The 14361-nt window shown below is 41.4% G+C and overlaps 1 protein-coding gene across 9 annotated transcripts in view; it reads right to left on the bottom strand.

Annotated features, from left to right (window-relative positions):
- Positions 1-14361, bottom strand: part of NSD2 (nuclear receptor binding SET domain protein 2) — a 97127-nt gene that overhangs the window by 7785 nt on the left and 74981 nt on the right. For 8 of the 9 annotated variants that reach the window (XM_058546546.1, XM_058546545.1, XM_058546551.1 and 5 more), the window contains 2 exons: positions 12788-13057; positions 11668-11784 (listed from right to left, as the gene is read on the bottom strand). In XM_058546546.1, the coding sequence (XP_058402529.1) occupies positions 11668-11784; positions 12788-13057 (387 nt within the window). The remainder of the gene's footprint in view (positions 1-11667; positions 11785-12787; positions 13058-14361) is intronic. The other variant, XM_058546554.1, reaches the window with a different exon arrangement.

Below are 14361 nucleotides of genomic sequence, written 5' to 3'. Positions count from 1 at the left end.
AGGATCTCCACCTCTAACTAAGAGAAGTAATTCACAGTAGACTTTCCTAATCTGTCTCTCTCCTGCACCTCCCCTAAGTGCTGCTTTGGGAAAGCTGCTGCGGTGTTATCTGGGGCACACTCTGCACAACGGATTTCATCCCTGTAGTGGCTTTAGCATTATAAACCCCTTCCTTTGTATCACTGAATGTGATGGGGCCTGAATTCTACCTTGGCTGAAAACAACTAAATTTTTAAAAAAATTTAACTTCACCTGGCATACCCCTGCACACAATCTTATTTTTAACCTTTCAGAATCTCTTTGTTCCTTACATACAACAGAGGATTAGGCTTTGCTTTATGAACCAATCTGGAAATCTCTTTTTTTTTTGGTGAGGAAGAGTGGCCCTGAGCTAACATCTGTGCCAGTCTTCCTCTATCTTGTATGTGGGTCGCTGCCACAGCACGGCTCAATGAGTGGTGTAGGTCCACATCTGGGATCTGAACCTGTGAACCCTGGGCCGCTGAAGTGGAGTGCACGAGCCCAACCACTATGCCAATGGGCTGGCCCCAGGAAATCTCTTCTTTTAATAGATGAGTTAATCCAATTCCTTTCTACAAATATGACTGATATGTTGGGCACAATTCTAACATATCAGTCTATTTTATTCGTTTATATGGATTTTAAGCCTTTCACTATGCAGTAGTCGAGTTTTTTAAATTTTGATTTTCCTGTTATGTTGGGAACTTTGTGATTTTTTTCCTACTGGTTGTCATTTATAGAATACCCTAGCATTTACACCTGTATGTAACATCCTTAATCTCCTCTTTAAGTAGTGTCCACTGACCCACTATTCTGATCAAGAATCAAATTAGCCGATTCCTCCTCCCCTCACCACTCCCACCCTTACAACCCCAGTTTAGTCAGTAGCTTAATTATCTTAACGCTTACCTCTACTCTTTTTTTTTTTTTTAATTGATATTTTAATGGTTTCTAACATTGTGAAATTTTGGGTTGTACATTTTTGTTTGTCCATCACCCCATATATGACTCCCTTCACCCCTTGTGCCCACCCCCCACCCCCACTTCCCGGGTAACCACAGTCCAGTTTTCTCTGTCCATGTGTTGGTTTATATTCCACATATGAGTGAGATCATACAGTGTTTGTCTTTCTCTTTCTGGCTTATTTCACTTAACATAATACGATCTTTTTGATGATAACATAACATAATACCCATCCATGTTGTTGCAAATGGGACGATTTTGTCTTTTTTTATGGCTGAGTAGTATTCCATTGTATATATATACCACATTTTCTTAATCCAATCGTCAGTCGAGGGACACTTAGGTTGCTTCCACTTCTTGGCTATGGTGAATAATGCTGCAATGAACATAGGGGTGCATAAGCCTCTTTGGATTGTTGATTTCAGGTGCGTTGGATAGATTCCCAGTAGTGGGATGGCTGGGTCATAGGGCATCTCTATTTTTAATTCTTTGAGGAATCTCCATACCGTTTTCCATAGAGGCTGCACCAATTTGCATTCCCACCAGCTGTGTATGAGGGTTCCTGTTTCTCCACATCCTCTCCAACATTTGTTGTTTTTTGTCTTGGTGATTATAGCCATTCTAACGGGCGTGAGGTGGTATCTTAGTGTTGTTTTGATTTGCATTTCCCTGATGATTAGTGATGTTGAGCATCTTTTCATGTGCCTATTGGCCATCTGTATATCTTCCTTGGAGAAGTGTCTGTTCATTTCCTCTGCCCATTTTTTGATCGGGTTGTTTGTTTTTTTGTTGTTCAATTGTGTGAGTTCTTTATATATTATGGAGATCAACCCCTTGTCAGATGTATGTTTTGCAAATATTCTCTCCCAGCTGGTTGGTTGTTTGTTCATCTTGATTCTGATTTCATTTGTCTTATAAAAGCTCTTTAGTCTGATAAAGTCCCACTTGTTTATTTTTTCTTTAGTTTCCCTAGTCTGGGTAGGCATGTCATCCGAAAAGATTCCTTTAAACCCAATGTCAAATAGTGTGTTGCCTATATTTTCTTCTATGAGTTTTATAGTTTCAGGTCTCACCTTCAGGTCTTTGATCCATTTTGAGTTAATTTTTGTGAATGGCGATAGCACATGGTCCACTTTCATTCTTTTGCATGTGGATGTCCAGTTTTCCCAACACCATTTATTGAAGAGACTTTCCTTTCTCCATTGCATGTCCTTAGCACCTTTGTCGAAAATTAGCTGTCCGTATATGTGTGGTTTTATTTCTGGGCTTTCAATTCTGTTCCATTGATCTGTGTGTCTGTTTTTGTACCAGTACCATGCTGTTTTGATTACTATTGCTTTGTAGTATGTTTTGAAGTCAGGAATTGTGATGCCTCCTGCTTTGTTCTTTTTCTTTAGGATTTCTTTAGCTATTCGGGGTCTTTTGTTGCCCCATATAAATTTTAGTATTCTTTTTTCTATTTCTGTGAAGAATGTCATTGGGATTCTGACTGGGATTGCATTGAATCTGTAGATTGCTTTAGGTAATATAGACATTTTAACTATGTTTATTCTTCCAATCCACGTGCATGGGATATCTTTCCATTTCTTTATGTCATCGTAGATTTCCCTCAATAATGTCTTGTAGTTCTCATTGTATAGGTCCTTCACCTCCTTGGTAAGATTTATTCCTAGGTATTTTATTCTTTTTGATGCAATTGTAAATGGTATTATCTTTTTGAGCTCTCTTTCTGTTAGTTCATTATTAGCATATAGAAATGCAACTGATTTTTGTAGATTGATTTTGTACCCTGCAACTTTGCTGTAGTTGTTGATTGTTTCTAACAGTTTTCCAACAGATTCTTTAGGGTTTTCTATATATACAATCATGTCATCTGCAAATAGTGAGAGTTTCACTTCTTCGTTACCTATTTGGATTCCTTTTATTCCTTTTTCTTGCCTAATTGCTCTGGCCAAAACCTCCAGTACTATGTTGAACAGGAGTGGTGAGAGTGGGCAGCCCTGCCTCGTTCCTGTTCTCAGAGGAATGGCTTTCAGTCTTTCCCCGTTGAGTATGATGTTAGCTGTGGGTTTGTCATATATGGCCTTTATTATGTTGAGGTACTTTCCTTCTATTCCCATTTTATTGAGAGTTTTTATCATAAATGGATGTTGTATCTTGTCAAATGCCTTCTCTGCGTCTATTGAGATGATCATGTGGTTTTTATTCTTTGTTTTGTTGATGTGATGTATCACGTTGATTGATTTGCGGATGTTGAACCATCCCTGCGTCTCTGGTATAAATCCCACTTGATCATGGTGTATGATCTTTTTAATATATTGTTGTATTCGGTTTGCCAATATTTTGTTGAGGATTTTTGCATCAATGTTCATCAGCGATATTGGCCTGTAATTTTCTTTCTTTGTATTGTCTTTGTCTGGTTTCGGTATCAGGGTGATGTTGGCCTCATAGAATGATTCAGGAAGTGTTCCATCTTCCTCTATTTTTTGGAATAGTTTGAGGAGGATGGGTATTAAATCTTCTTTGAATGTTTGGTAAAATTCACTGGAGAAGCCATCTGGTCCTGGACTTTTATTTTTTGGGAGGTTTTTGATTACTATTTCAATCTCTTTACTTGTGATTGGTCTATTCAGATTCTCCATTTCTTCTTGGTTCAATTTTGGGAGGTTGTATAAGTCTAAGAATTTATCCATTTCTTCTAGATTGTCCAATTTGTTGGCATATAATTTCTCACAGTATTCTCTTATAATCCTCTGTATTTCCATGGTATCCGTTGTAATTTCTCCTCTTTCATTTCTAATTTTATTTACTTGAACCTTTTCTCTTTTTTTCTTAGTTAGCCTGGCTAAGGGTTTGTCTATTTTGTTTATCTTCTCGAAGAACCAACTCTTTGTTTCATTAATCCTTTCTACTGTTTTTTTGGTCTCAATATCATTTATTTCTGCTCTGATTTTTATTATTTCTCTCCTTCTGCTGGCTTTGGGCTTTGTTTGTTCTTCTTTTTCTAGTTCTGTTAGGTGTAATTTAAGGTTGCCTATTAGGGCTTTTTCTTGTTTGTTAAGGTGGGCTTGTATCGCTATGAGTTTCCCTCTCAGGACCGCTTTTGCTGCGTCCCATATGGTTTGATATGGCATGTTATCATTTTCGTTTGTTTCCAGATAGTTTTTGATTTCTCCTTTAATTTCATCAATGATCCATTGGTTGTTCAGTAGCATGTTGTTTAATCTCCACATTTTTGTCACTTTCCCAGTTTTTTTTTCCTGGTTCATTTCCAGTTTCATAGCCTTATGGTCTGAAAAGATGCTTGTTATGATTTCAATCTTCTTAAATTTATTGAGGCTTGCTTTGTTTCCCAACATATGGTCTATCCTAGAGAATGTTCCATGCGCGCTTGAGAAGAATGTGTAGTCAGCTGTTTTTGGGTGGAGTGCTCTGTATATGTCTACTAGGTCCATCTCGTCCAGTTTTTCATTTAAGTCTAATATTTCTTTATTAACTTTTTGTCTGGATGATCTATCCATTGCTGTAAGTGGGGTGTTAAGATCCCCTACTATTATTGTGTTGTTGTTGATTTCTCCTTTTAGGTTTGTTAATAGTTGTTTTATGTACATTGGTGCTCCTATGTTGGGTGCATATATATTTATAAGTGATATGTCTTCTTGATGGAGTGTCCCTTTTATCATTATATATTTCCCTTCTTTGTCTTTCTTAACCTGTTTTATCTTGAAGTCTACTTTGTCTGATATGAGTATGGCAACACCTGCTTTCTTTTGTTTGCCATTAGCTTGGAGTATTGTCTTCCATCCTTTCACTCTGAGCCTGTGCTTGTCTTTAGTGCTAAGATGTGTTTCCTGAAGGCAGCATATTGTTGGGTCTTGCTTTTTAATCCATCCTGCCACTCTGTATCTTTTGATTGGAGAGTTCAATCCATTTACATTTAGGGTAATTATTGAAATATGAGGGTTGAATGTTGCTGTTTTGTCACTTATTTTCTGGTTCTTTTGCATTTCCTTTGTTTCTTGTCCCATTTGTTTTGGACTGCCAATTCAGTTTGGTTGTTCTGTCTTATGATTCTCCTAGTTTTCTCTTTGTTTATCATATGTGGTTTTAATTTGATTATTTGTTTAGTGGTTACCTTGAGGTTTGGGCGAAAAATCTTCTGTATGAGATAGTCCATTATCTGATAGCCTCCTATTTCCTTATACTAAGTCAATTCAGTCACTTTCCTCTTCCCCTTCTAAGCTGCTCTTGTTATACCTTATTCTATCTTGTGTTGTGGCTGTGTGTTTACAGTGATGAGGTTAAATTTATTTTTGGTGAGTTTCTTCCTTTGATCTTTGAGTTTAGTATTTAAGTGGTTGCTAACCTATTCCGGTAAAGATCTACTATTTCTCTGATTTTGTCTACCTACTTTTCTCCTTACTCCAAGCTTTGTGTTCCCTTTCTCTTCTTGTTTTCAGGCCTGAGGGCCTTCTTGAGTATTTCTTGTAGTGGCGGTCTCGTGGCCATGAACTCCCTTAGCTTTTGTTTATCTGGGAGAGTTACTATTTCTCCATCATATTTGAAGGATATTTTTGCTGGATAGAGTATTCTTGGCTGAAAGTTTTTGTCTTTTAGTATTTTGAATATATCATTCCAGTCTCTTCTAGCCTGAAAAGTTTCTGTTGAGAAATCCGCTGAGAGCCTGATGGGAGTTCCTTTGTACGTTATTTTTTGTTTTTGTCTAGCTGCCCTTAATATTGTTTCTTTGTCGTTGACCCTGGCTAGTCTTACCACTAGGTGTCGTGGTGAAGGCCTTTGTCTGTTAATATATATAGGCGTCCTGTTGGCTTCGCTTACTGGTATTTCCTGCTCCTTCCCCAGATTTGGGAAATTTTCAGCTATTATTTCCTTGAATAGGCTCTCTGTTCCTCTTTCCCTCTCCTCTCCCTCAGGAATACCTATAATTCTTATGTTACATTTTCTGATAGAGTCCGATATTTCTCGGAGTCTTTCTTCATTTCTTTTTAGTCTTAGTTCTCTCTCTTCTTCCATCTGGAGTATATCTGTATTCCTATCCTCTAAAGTACTAATTCCTCCATATTGTCAGCTCTGTTCTTTAAAGATTCCAGATTCTCCTTTATCTCCTCCATTGTGTTCTTCATCTCCATCAGCCCTGATAGGTTTTTCTTTATGATTTCAATCTCTTTTGTGAAGAAACTCCTAATCTCATTTAATTGTTTGTCTGTGTTGTCTCGTATTTCGTTGAGTGTTTTTATGATAGCTATTTTGAAGTCTCTGTCATTTAGTTTATGGATTTCTGTGTCTTCGGGGTTGATTTCTGGGTGCTTGTCATTTTGTTTCTGGTCTGGTGATTTCATATATTTTTGCATTGTGGTTCCTGTGTTGGTTTTGATTTTCCTCATCCTGGAAGTCTCTGGTTGCAATTTCCACCTGCCGCCACTGTGTGGTGGTAAAGGGCTGTGTAGTCTAAGCCCCCTGCGCTCTGCCCCAGTTTTTCTGCTGCGATCCGCAGTTTTGTTTTGTTTTGTTTTGTTTCTTTTCCCCACTGCGATCCACGGGTCCAGTCCAGTTTATTCAGGTCTGCCTCGGACCGCTAGATCTGGTCGAGCTGCAGATTCCGGGTTGCGGGGAGGGGGGAGCTCTCTCTTTTGCCCTCTGGGTCCCTGACGTGGGAGGCTTCTCGTTTGCCCCTCTTTATCCGCTCTCTGGGTTGCTCAGATGTTGATGGTAGCCCTGTGGCTCCTCTGAGCCCTCTGTGCGGGAGTTTCCCACTGGCTGAGAGAGCCCGAAGAGCTACAGTTTCCCACCGAGGGCCGCCCCTCCCCCCTCTCTGGGAGCCGCGCGGACCGGATCGCTGATCTGATGGGGAGGGAGCGGAGTTCTCCTTACCTCTCCCCACTTCCTCCGGGGGCCCAGCACGTTCCGCTCTCAGATGTGCGGCAGTGTGGATCCCTCCGCTCCAGCTTTTGACTGTCTGGGATTCCGTTGTTGGTCTGTGGCTGTTATTTTTGTTGTATTTTGTGGGGGAAGAATTCACGGGAAAGCTCACTCCGCCATGATGCTGACGTCACTCTTACCTCTACTCTTAAATATGCTTCAACTATTACTTGGGTTTATCAGCTCCGACTCTTAGATAGCTACTACTCTCTGTTCTCTCCACATTCTTGTTTCTGTTAGCAATAACAATGTGAGTACATATTTCCTTCTGTCGTCCTCCTCCTTGTCTGTTACTTTGTACTGGAGCTTCAGAGGACTTACACTGGCTATCTGAAATTCATCCTTTAGCAATTTTCTCTTTTACTTCTCTTATGTTCAAACCTGTTACTCTGTAGCCAGTATACCTAAAGAACCACTCAGCTGAATATAAAATCTTTGGTTCACTCTTTTCTTGAAAATTGTGTTGGTGCTATTCCTCTGTCCTCAGGCTTTGGATTCTGCTGTGAGAGCCTCACTTTCTTCCCCTTCTAAGCAATTTGATTTTTTGGTCTGGCTAGCCAAAGGATTCTTTATGTCCAGTAATTTTAGTAAGATACTTATTACCATTCTGGATGGATTTCCCCTAAAATATAGTGTATTCTTTCAATACCTAGACTCGAGTCTTCTTTAATCTCCCTTGCATTTTCTAGAACTGCAGGTGGAGCATCTCTCCTACCTGCTGTCTGGTATGTCTCTGGCTTATACTCATGCAGAGAGACTTTCCTTGGCCTGCTCCCTGTGTTACACTTTTCCCTCTAGTCTTTCTTTGTTCTTTCTTTCTTTCTGCTGCATTTTGTTCAGTCTTCATTTCTATCCTGTGTCCACTTTCTACTCTCTTATTTGCTCCTTGTGGTTTAAGCTTCGCTTTGGAAATGGTTTTCTCTTTTCCTTTTATTTCATTCCTGAGTTCTGTGAGTTCACAATTCAGCTCTCCTTGCTGTCTGGCTATCTCTAATTCCTCACATTTTAAAAATTCATGTTGAATGTTGGGGTATAATGTTCACGTGCTTTTTGGCAGTATTTTTCCAGTGGCTTTTCTCCATCTACAGTGTAGTTCTGCTGTTCTTTTTTCAGGGTTTTCTTATATAACCTTTTCATCATCCTTCTCAGAATGCATTGGAGTTCTTGGAGCAGTTATTAGCTGGATTCTAGGAGGGTGGGCTAGGTGGTTTTCCAGGTTTCCTCAGGGAACCCTTCTCTGCTGTCAGCCTGATGGAGGTCTTCTCACAATAAGGCCCACAGCTCTGTGGGCTCTCAGAGCCTCAGGTCCCTTCTCTCTGCCTCCCAGAATGCTGCCTTACTTTTGGAAGATGATCCTTTCCAAGATCTGTGACTGCAGCTTCCCAGGACCCCCCCACACACACACCTTCTTTCTCCACTGCCCCCTTTTGAAACTCTTAGTTCTCCTGGAAGCAGGCACCACTCAGGGTGTGGTGCTGGCCTGAGAGCTGCCAAGCTCTGCCCCACAGTGCCCCTCTGCATTCCCTGCTCTCAGACAGGTTCTTTGATCTGCTTGTAGAGGTCTTTTCAGGTTGACAGGTCTGTCCGTCTCGCAGTTTCAATGAAGATGTACTTTGTGTACTTTTTTGTTGTTGTTGCTTTGGAAGTGAGCAGCCACCATCTTCTACCAGAATCTTATATTTAGATTTTTAATTTTAATTTTTATAGATTAAGCATTACTGTACCATGGATCTTGTTTTCTCTCTCATATATTTTTTTTTATAATTTTTATTTATTTATTTTTTCCCCCAAAGCCCCAGTAGATAGTTGTATGTCATAGTTGCACATCCTTCTAGTTGCTGTATGTGGGACATGGCCTCAGCATGGCCGGAGAAGCGGTGCATCAGTGCGCGCCCGGGATCCGAACCCGGGCCGCCAGTAGCGGAGCGCACACACTTAACCGCTAAGCCACGGGGCCGGCCCTCTCATATATTTTTTCAGTGAACTACTTTTAAGATCTTTGCAAGCTATCAGATATACATTTAGTTCATTTTCTCAGTGCTGTCTCCTCCATCCCCACAACTGTAACTAGTAAGGAGGTGAGTCAGAACCCTACCAAGGTCTTCCCCTGCCATGGAGTGGCCTGGGGAGCTTTTCATTTTTACATTACATAGTGACCCTCTTCAGCCTTTCAGAGATGTTTTCTTTAAAGACCATCTCATCTGATATTAATGTAGCCAACAGCATCCTTCTTTGGATTAGGATTTACTAACTGTTTTATTTCTTAATACTCTTTCTTACAACCTTTCTTGTTCATTTTTATTACATAAGTCACAGAGCTTCAAGTTGAATTCCTATATTTTAGCCAATCTGAATCTTAGTCTTATAAATTAAGCCACTTACATTTATTCTGATTATTGACAGATTTGTATTTTTTATATCTCATCTTGTGCTTTTTAATTACAATCTCTTGTTCTTTTTTCCTCCCTCCTACCTCACTTTCTACTGGATTGACTTACTCTTCTTTGCCTTTTTTTACTTTTTTTTTTTTGTGAGGAAGATCAGCCCTGAGCTAACATCCATACTAATCCTTTTTTTGTTGTTGTTGCTGAGGAAGACCGGCTCTGAGCTAACATCTATTGCCAATCCTCCTCCTTTTTTGTCCCCAAAGCCCCAGTAGATAGTGGTATGTCATAGTTGCACATCCTTCTAGTTGCTGTGCCTTTTTTCACTCTTTAATGATGGGGAAGTTACAACTTCCATTTCTACTCATTTAGGAATTTCCTGTGTAGTTTTAACATGTATACTTGACAAAATATAAAGTTAATACACTCTCTCCCCTCCATCCACACAAAACAAGCAGCTCACGCTGGCTTCACCCCACCACTTCTGATACCCTCTGTGATGGTCAGCATTTAATGCCCCCTTACTGCCATACTCTCTCCTCCCGCCACTCATCATTCATTATGTTACACAACCAAACATTTACACAGACCCACATGTCTGTGAACCTGTTTGTTCACCACTCCTTTTTACACCTCACACTTAACTTCTGAAGTTCACTTTTCATCTTCCTGAAGTACCTTTTATTATTTCCTTCAGCCAAATTATGGTGATGGTCAGCTCTCTCACTCTTTATCTGAAGTGCTAGCACTGAATGCAAGGTCAAGGGTTATCTTCCCTAAGGAAACAGAAGCGTCTTCTGGCTTCTACCACACTTTGAGAAGTCTGACCATCTAATTGCTGTTCCCTGGAATGTACTCTTATCTCTCTCTCTCCATTGCTTTTAATCTTCGTAGTCTTTGGTATCCTAAAGTTTTTGTTTTTTTTTTAAGAACACATCTAGGTATAGATTTATTTTTATTTATCCTGCGCAAAACTTAGTTTTATCAGTTAGATGACACATATCACAAAGATTAGAGAAAATTCTTTTCTTACATTACCTCTTCCCCAGTTCTCCTGTTTTTCCTTCTGGAACATCTATTAAACATTTCTATCTTCCATGTCTCTTAACCTCTTTTACAGAGTTTTCATCTTTTTATCTTTCTGTGCTGCAATTTAGATAATTTCTTTGATGCAGTCTTCTACTTCAGCAATTTTCTCTTAGCTGTCTGATATTTCTTAACCCATCTACTGGGTTAATTTCAATGACTATATCTTAACTCTCAGTTTTAATTGTTTGTTCAAATCTGCCTGATTTACCCCTCAATGTCTTGTTCTTTTCTTGTGATCTCTAAATCTCCTTTTACGGTTTTAACCATTTCTAACACACTTACTTAATATTTTCTTTTAGACTCAGTCTTCTTATCTCAAGTTCTCACCAAAAGCTAAGCCTTCTATGTGAAGGGTCTGCTTATGGAGATCTTGTTCTATTGTGCTCTGTAAACATTTAGGTAGAGCTTATTCTTTTATTTTTGTTTTGTTTTTATAGGAAATACATGTTTTAAGTGTCTCTCATGTGTCATGGGCTTTCTTTGTTTCAGCCAGGTGCGCCCTAGGTGAATTACCATTTCAGGAACCAATTTGTGTGTTAAATGATCAACTTGGCATTTTTTACAACACACAAGTAGTTTAAACTCCAAAACATAGTAAGGCACAGAGCTAGGGTTTCAATTTATAATAAAACAACCTCCCTCACCACCCCCCCAAAAAACGGAAGGGGACGGCAAAGGGAAATGTAAACTTGCTACCTCCTGGGGTGCTTGTGGTCACTAGGGAACCCCCCCAGAAAGGGCCTGTTATTGTCAGGCGTCAGTCACAGACCTGACAGTGTCCCAGATACACCTTCTTTTACCCATCCCAAGTCGTAAACAAACTGTCTTACCTATCCTTCTTCTGAGAACAATGATCCCCTCTAGCAGACTTATGTTCCAAACTGTCTACAAATCTGGGCTTCAGACAAGCAATGAACAACCAAAAAGACTCCACTATGTAACTGAAAAGATGTGTAACTCTCCTAATTTGTGCTTTTCTCTTCTTTTCCTTGACTCTTAGTAAGACTGTTTAGTACATCCTTCATGCATCAATGGGACCCACGAAGCTCCCAGGATGCTCTCACAGTGAGAGGCTATCAGCTCTGGCCTTCAGACAACTGCCAGAAGACACTGTGCACTTCAGAAGAAAACATGCAGATGTTTGACACAAAGCAACCCATAGATGAAATGACAATATCACCGCAATCCAAGGCCCCATGCTACAGGTGAACCATCAGGGTACCATGTTCAGGACACTGCAAAAATTAGCAATGAAGATATTTAGCATTACCTTGTCTATAGTGAGCATGTAAAAGTGAGTGATGTCGTTCTCATGTGCGTACTTGATTCTTGCCATACACTCCTCTTCGTCAATCAGCTCACCAACATACTCATTGACAAATTCTCCCTGGAAATCAGAAGAATGTTATGACAATAAAGAACAGACTGGCCAATTCTCAGTACCAGAGCTCGAGAGCCCACACCAGGAGCAACCAGAGCAGGGCACCATGCACATCGTAATACCATGAGGGGCAAGGTCTTGCAAAGTCTCTATATGGTAAAGTAAATTCAAATGACTTTCTACATATTTTATGAAGGTTGTCAGTGAAGAACTTATCCAAATAGTCTTCTAAGTAACAACATTCTAACCCTTGCTTCCTACAATATCTTGTCTATGGGGCCACTAGAATGACACCCTCCAAGCTCCCACATCACTCCCCTTACAGGTCTATTTCCCTAGTAGAGAAAAGGATTAGAAAGAATTTGACAGGCTACACCGCAAGAATCTGCATGAATCAGCAATCAAGGCAGGCGGAGGAATGAAGCTGCAGAGGTTTTGCATGTTTCAAAGCAGGCTTTTTCGCTGCTGCTGGGGATCAGCCCTAGAACAGACCTAGGGTCTGAGGCCGCCCGCCCCTAGGCCATGCCCAAGCACGGCAGGGCTGCAACAAGATAAGCAATTCCATTTGTCTCTTTACATACTGGATGCGCATGGTAATTCAGTCTGAGAATGGAGACAGGCTGTGCATGGTCTCTGGCATTTACCAATGACTTCGTCCTGCACTGTCCCAGGTCTGCCCCTAACAAAAGAGCTGTCTCTTCACATCTGCTCGCTGACCCCTCCTGAGCATCCTGGCTGATCCTCTAAGGAAAGTGGTTACTTCACAGATCTTTCACTTCATAAAAGCAACCACCAAAATTCTGACTAAGGCATGTTTTAAGGGAATTGATGAATTTTACTTTGATAGATATCTTTCATGTAACATTTTACAATATTCAATTGTAATAACTCAAAAAAAATTTTTAAATATCATTCTTACATGAGTACAAAAGCACAAAACATCTAAGTCTAAGTAACCAGCTGAACCATCATTTCTTAAAAGTAGAGGAGAAGGGGGCATGGCACACACCTTTCTAATGTCCCTCTTGGCGACCAGGCCCCATCCTTTGCCGTCTGTCTTGATGATCTTGGTTTCAGGGTACTGGCGCTTGGTGAAACACTGGTTCTGGCAGTACTCTCCTGCAGGACACACCTGCGGGTGGCACTCAAACATCAGCATCCTGTTCAAACACTCCGAATCAAAGCCACAGGGATTCTCATCTGTGGGCTTACAGTTGCACTTCGGGATTTCGGAAATATCAGCTGTATAGATCTGGACTTTCCCATAAGGCTTATTCACCTACAGGGGAAAAGTAAGCTGCCTTAGCCCACACATCAAACAGAGAGCTTCCTGATTCCCCTGCACATCACTCCTGCCACGCCCTACCTAGCCTCCTGGTGGTCTTGAAGCTTCAGAACCCAGCAGGGACATGCAGGGAGGTCCTGCAGCCTATACACTCATCACAACGGCCTCTTGCCCAGATCTCAGCTGAAGCTCCTCATAGCACAGGTGGCAGACAGGCCAATCTCTGACCTGGGAGCTTTAGAAGGTGGGCTGGAGTGCAGCCCCCCATCCCAACACCCCGTTCTTTTAATTTAGCATTCGTGTTCCTCGTTTATGAAAGAGAGCTGACATTTATCCAGCCAGGCTGTTGTCATAGTAAGAGAGAGACACATGCGACTGCTCAGCATGACGCAGGGCGCCTGGTAAAGGCCTGACGAGACCTGCTCTCTTCTCAGCACCCCAGGCACTGGTTGGACCCCTGCTTACCGAGCACCCCCAGAAGCACCCAGGGAGGTGGTGGTGAGCACTAGGGCACAGTCTCTGCCCTTGTGAACACACGGTTTATTAACAGTGGAACAAGAGCAGCCAAACAATGAAGCAGTAGAGGGAATTGAAAAGAGACTGAAGCAGAAAAGAATAATTCTAGGGAAAATGTGGTGAAAGATGCCCTTTTCATTGCTGGGGTGCGACAAACTATGCAACACTTTGGAGAACAATCTGGAAATACGCCTCAACAATCTAAAAGTTTCACACTCTTTGACCCAGTATTCCAATTCTGGGAACTTATCCCAAAGAGAATTCTAAATACAGATTAGTACAGAGAATGCTTCCTTTACACACAAAGATATTGTTTACAGCCCAGATTTTAGGAGCAAGACGGAGCCCTTGACAGCTAGCAGACAGCCAGCACACGTGTGTTGGGAGGCTGCCAGGCCCTGGGCAATGGGATACAGGTGGCACCGGTTCACCGAGTGCAGACAGCTGTGAGGAGGCACTGCTCTCGCTCAGAGCTGTGCCCTGTCTACACTTCCTCCCACACTGTGGAGACGTGTGGACACGGGCTTCCTGCTGGGGCTCCTGGGCTCAATGGAGTAAACACAGGGGCTATATTCAGGAACACCTCCAGGCCTTCCTTGCTCTCCACACCCTCTGAGGTGTTGTCTCAGGGGCTCCAGCCAAACAAGCCACGCTTCAGCTGAGCACTGGCCCAGGCTGACCACCTCTCATCGGACCTTGTCTCCAGCGCTTGGTGACAGCATGGTCCAGGAGATCAGCTCATCCCTCAGCCCCTCCTGCTCAAGGCAGCCTACACCCCCTGT

This window comes from Diceros bicornis, chromosome 8, assembly GCF_020826845.1.
Source record: "Diceros bicornis minor isolate mBicDic1 chromosome 8, mDicBic1.mat.cur, whole genome shotgun sequence".
NCBI lineage: Eukaryota > Metazoa > Chordata > Mammalia > Perissodactyla > Rhinocerotidae > Diceros > Diceros bicornis.
Note: the sequence above shows the minus strand (reverse complement) of the source record. Positions and strands in the feature narration are given on the sequence as shown.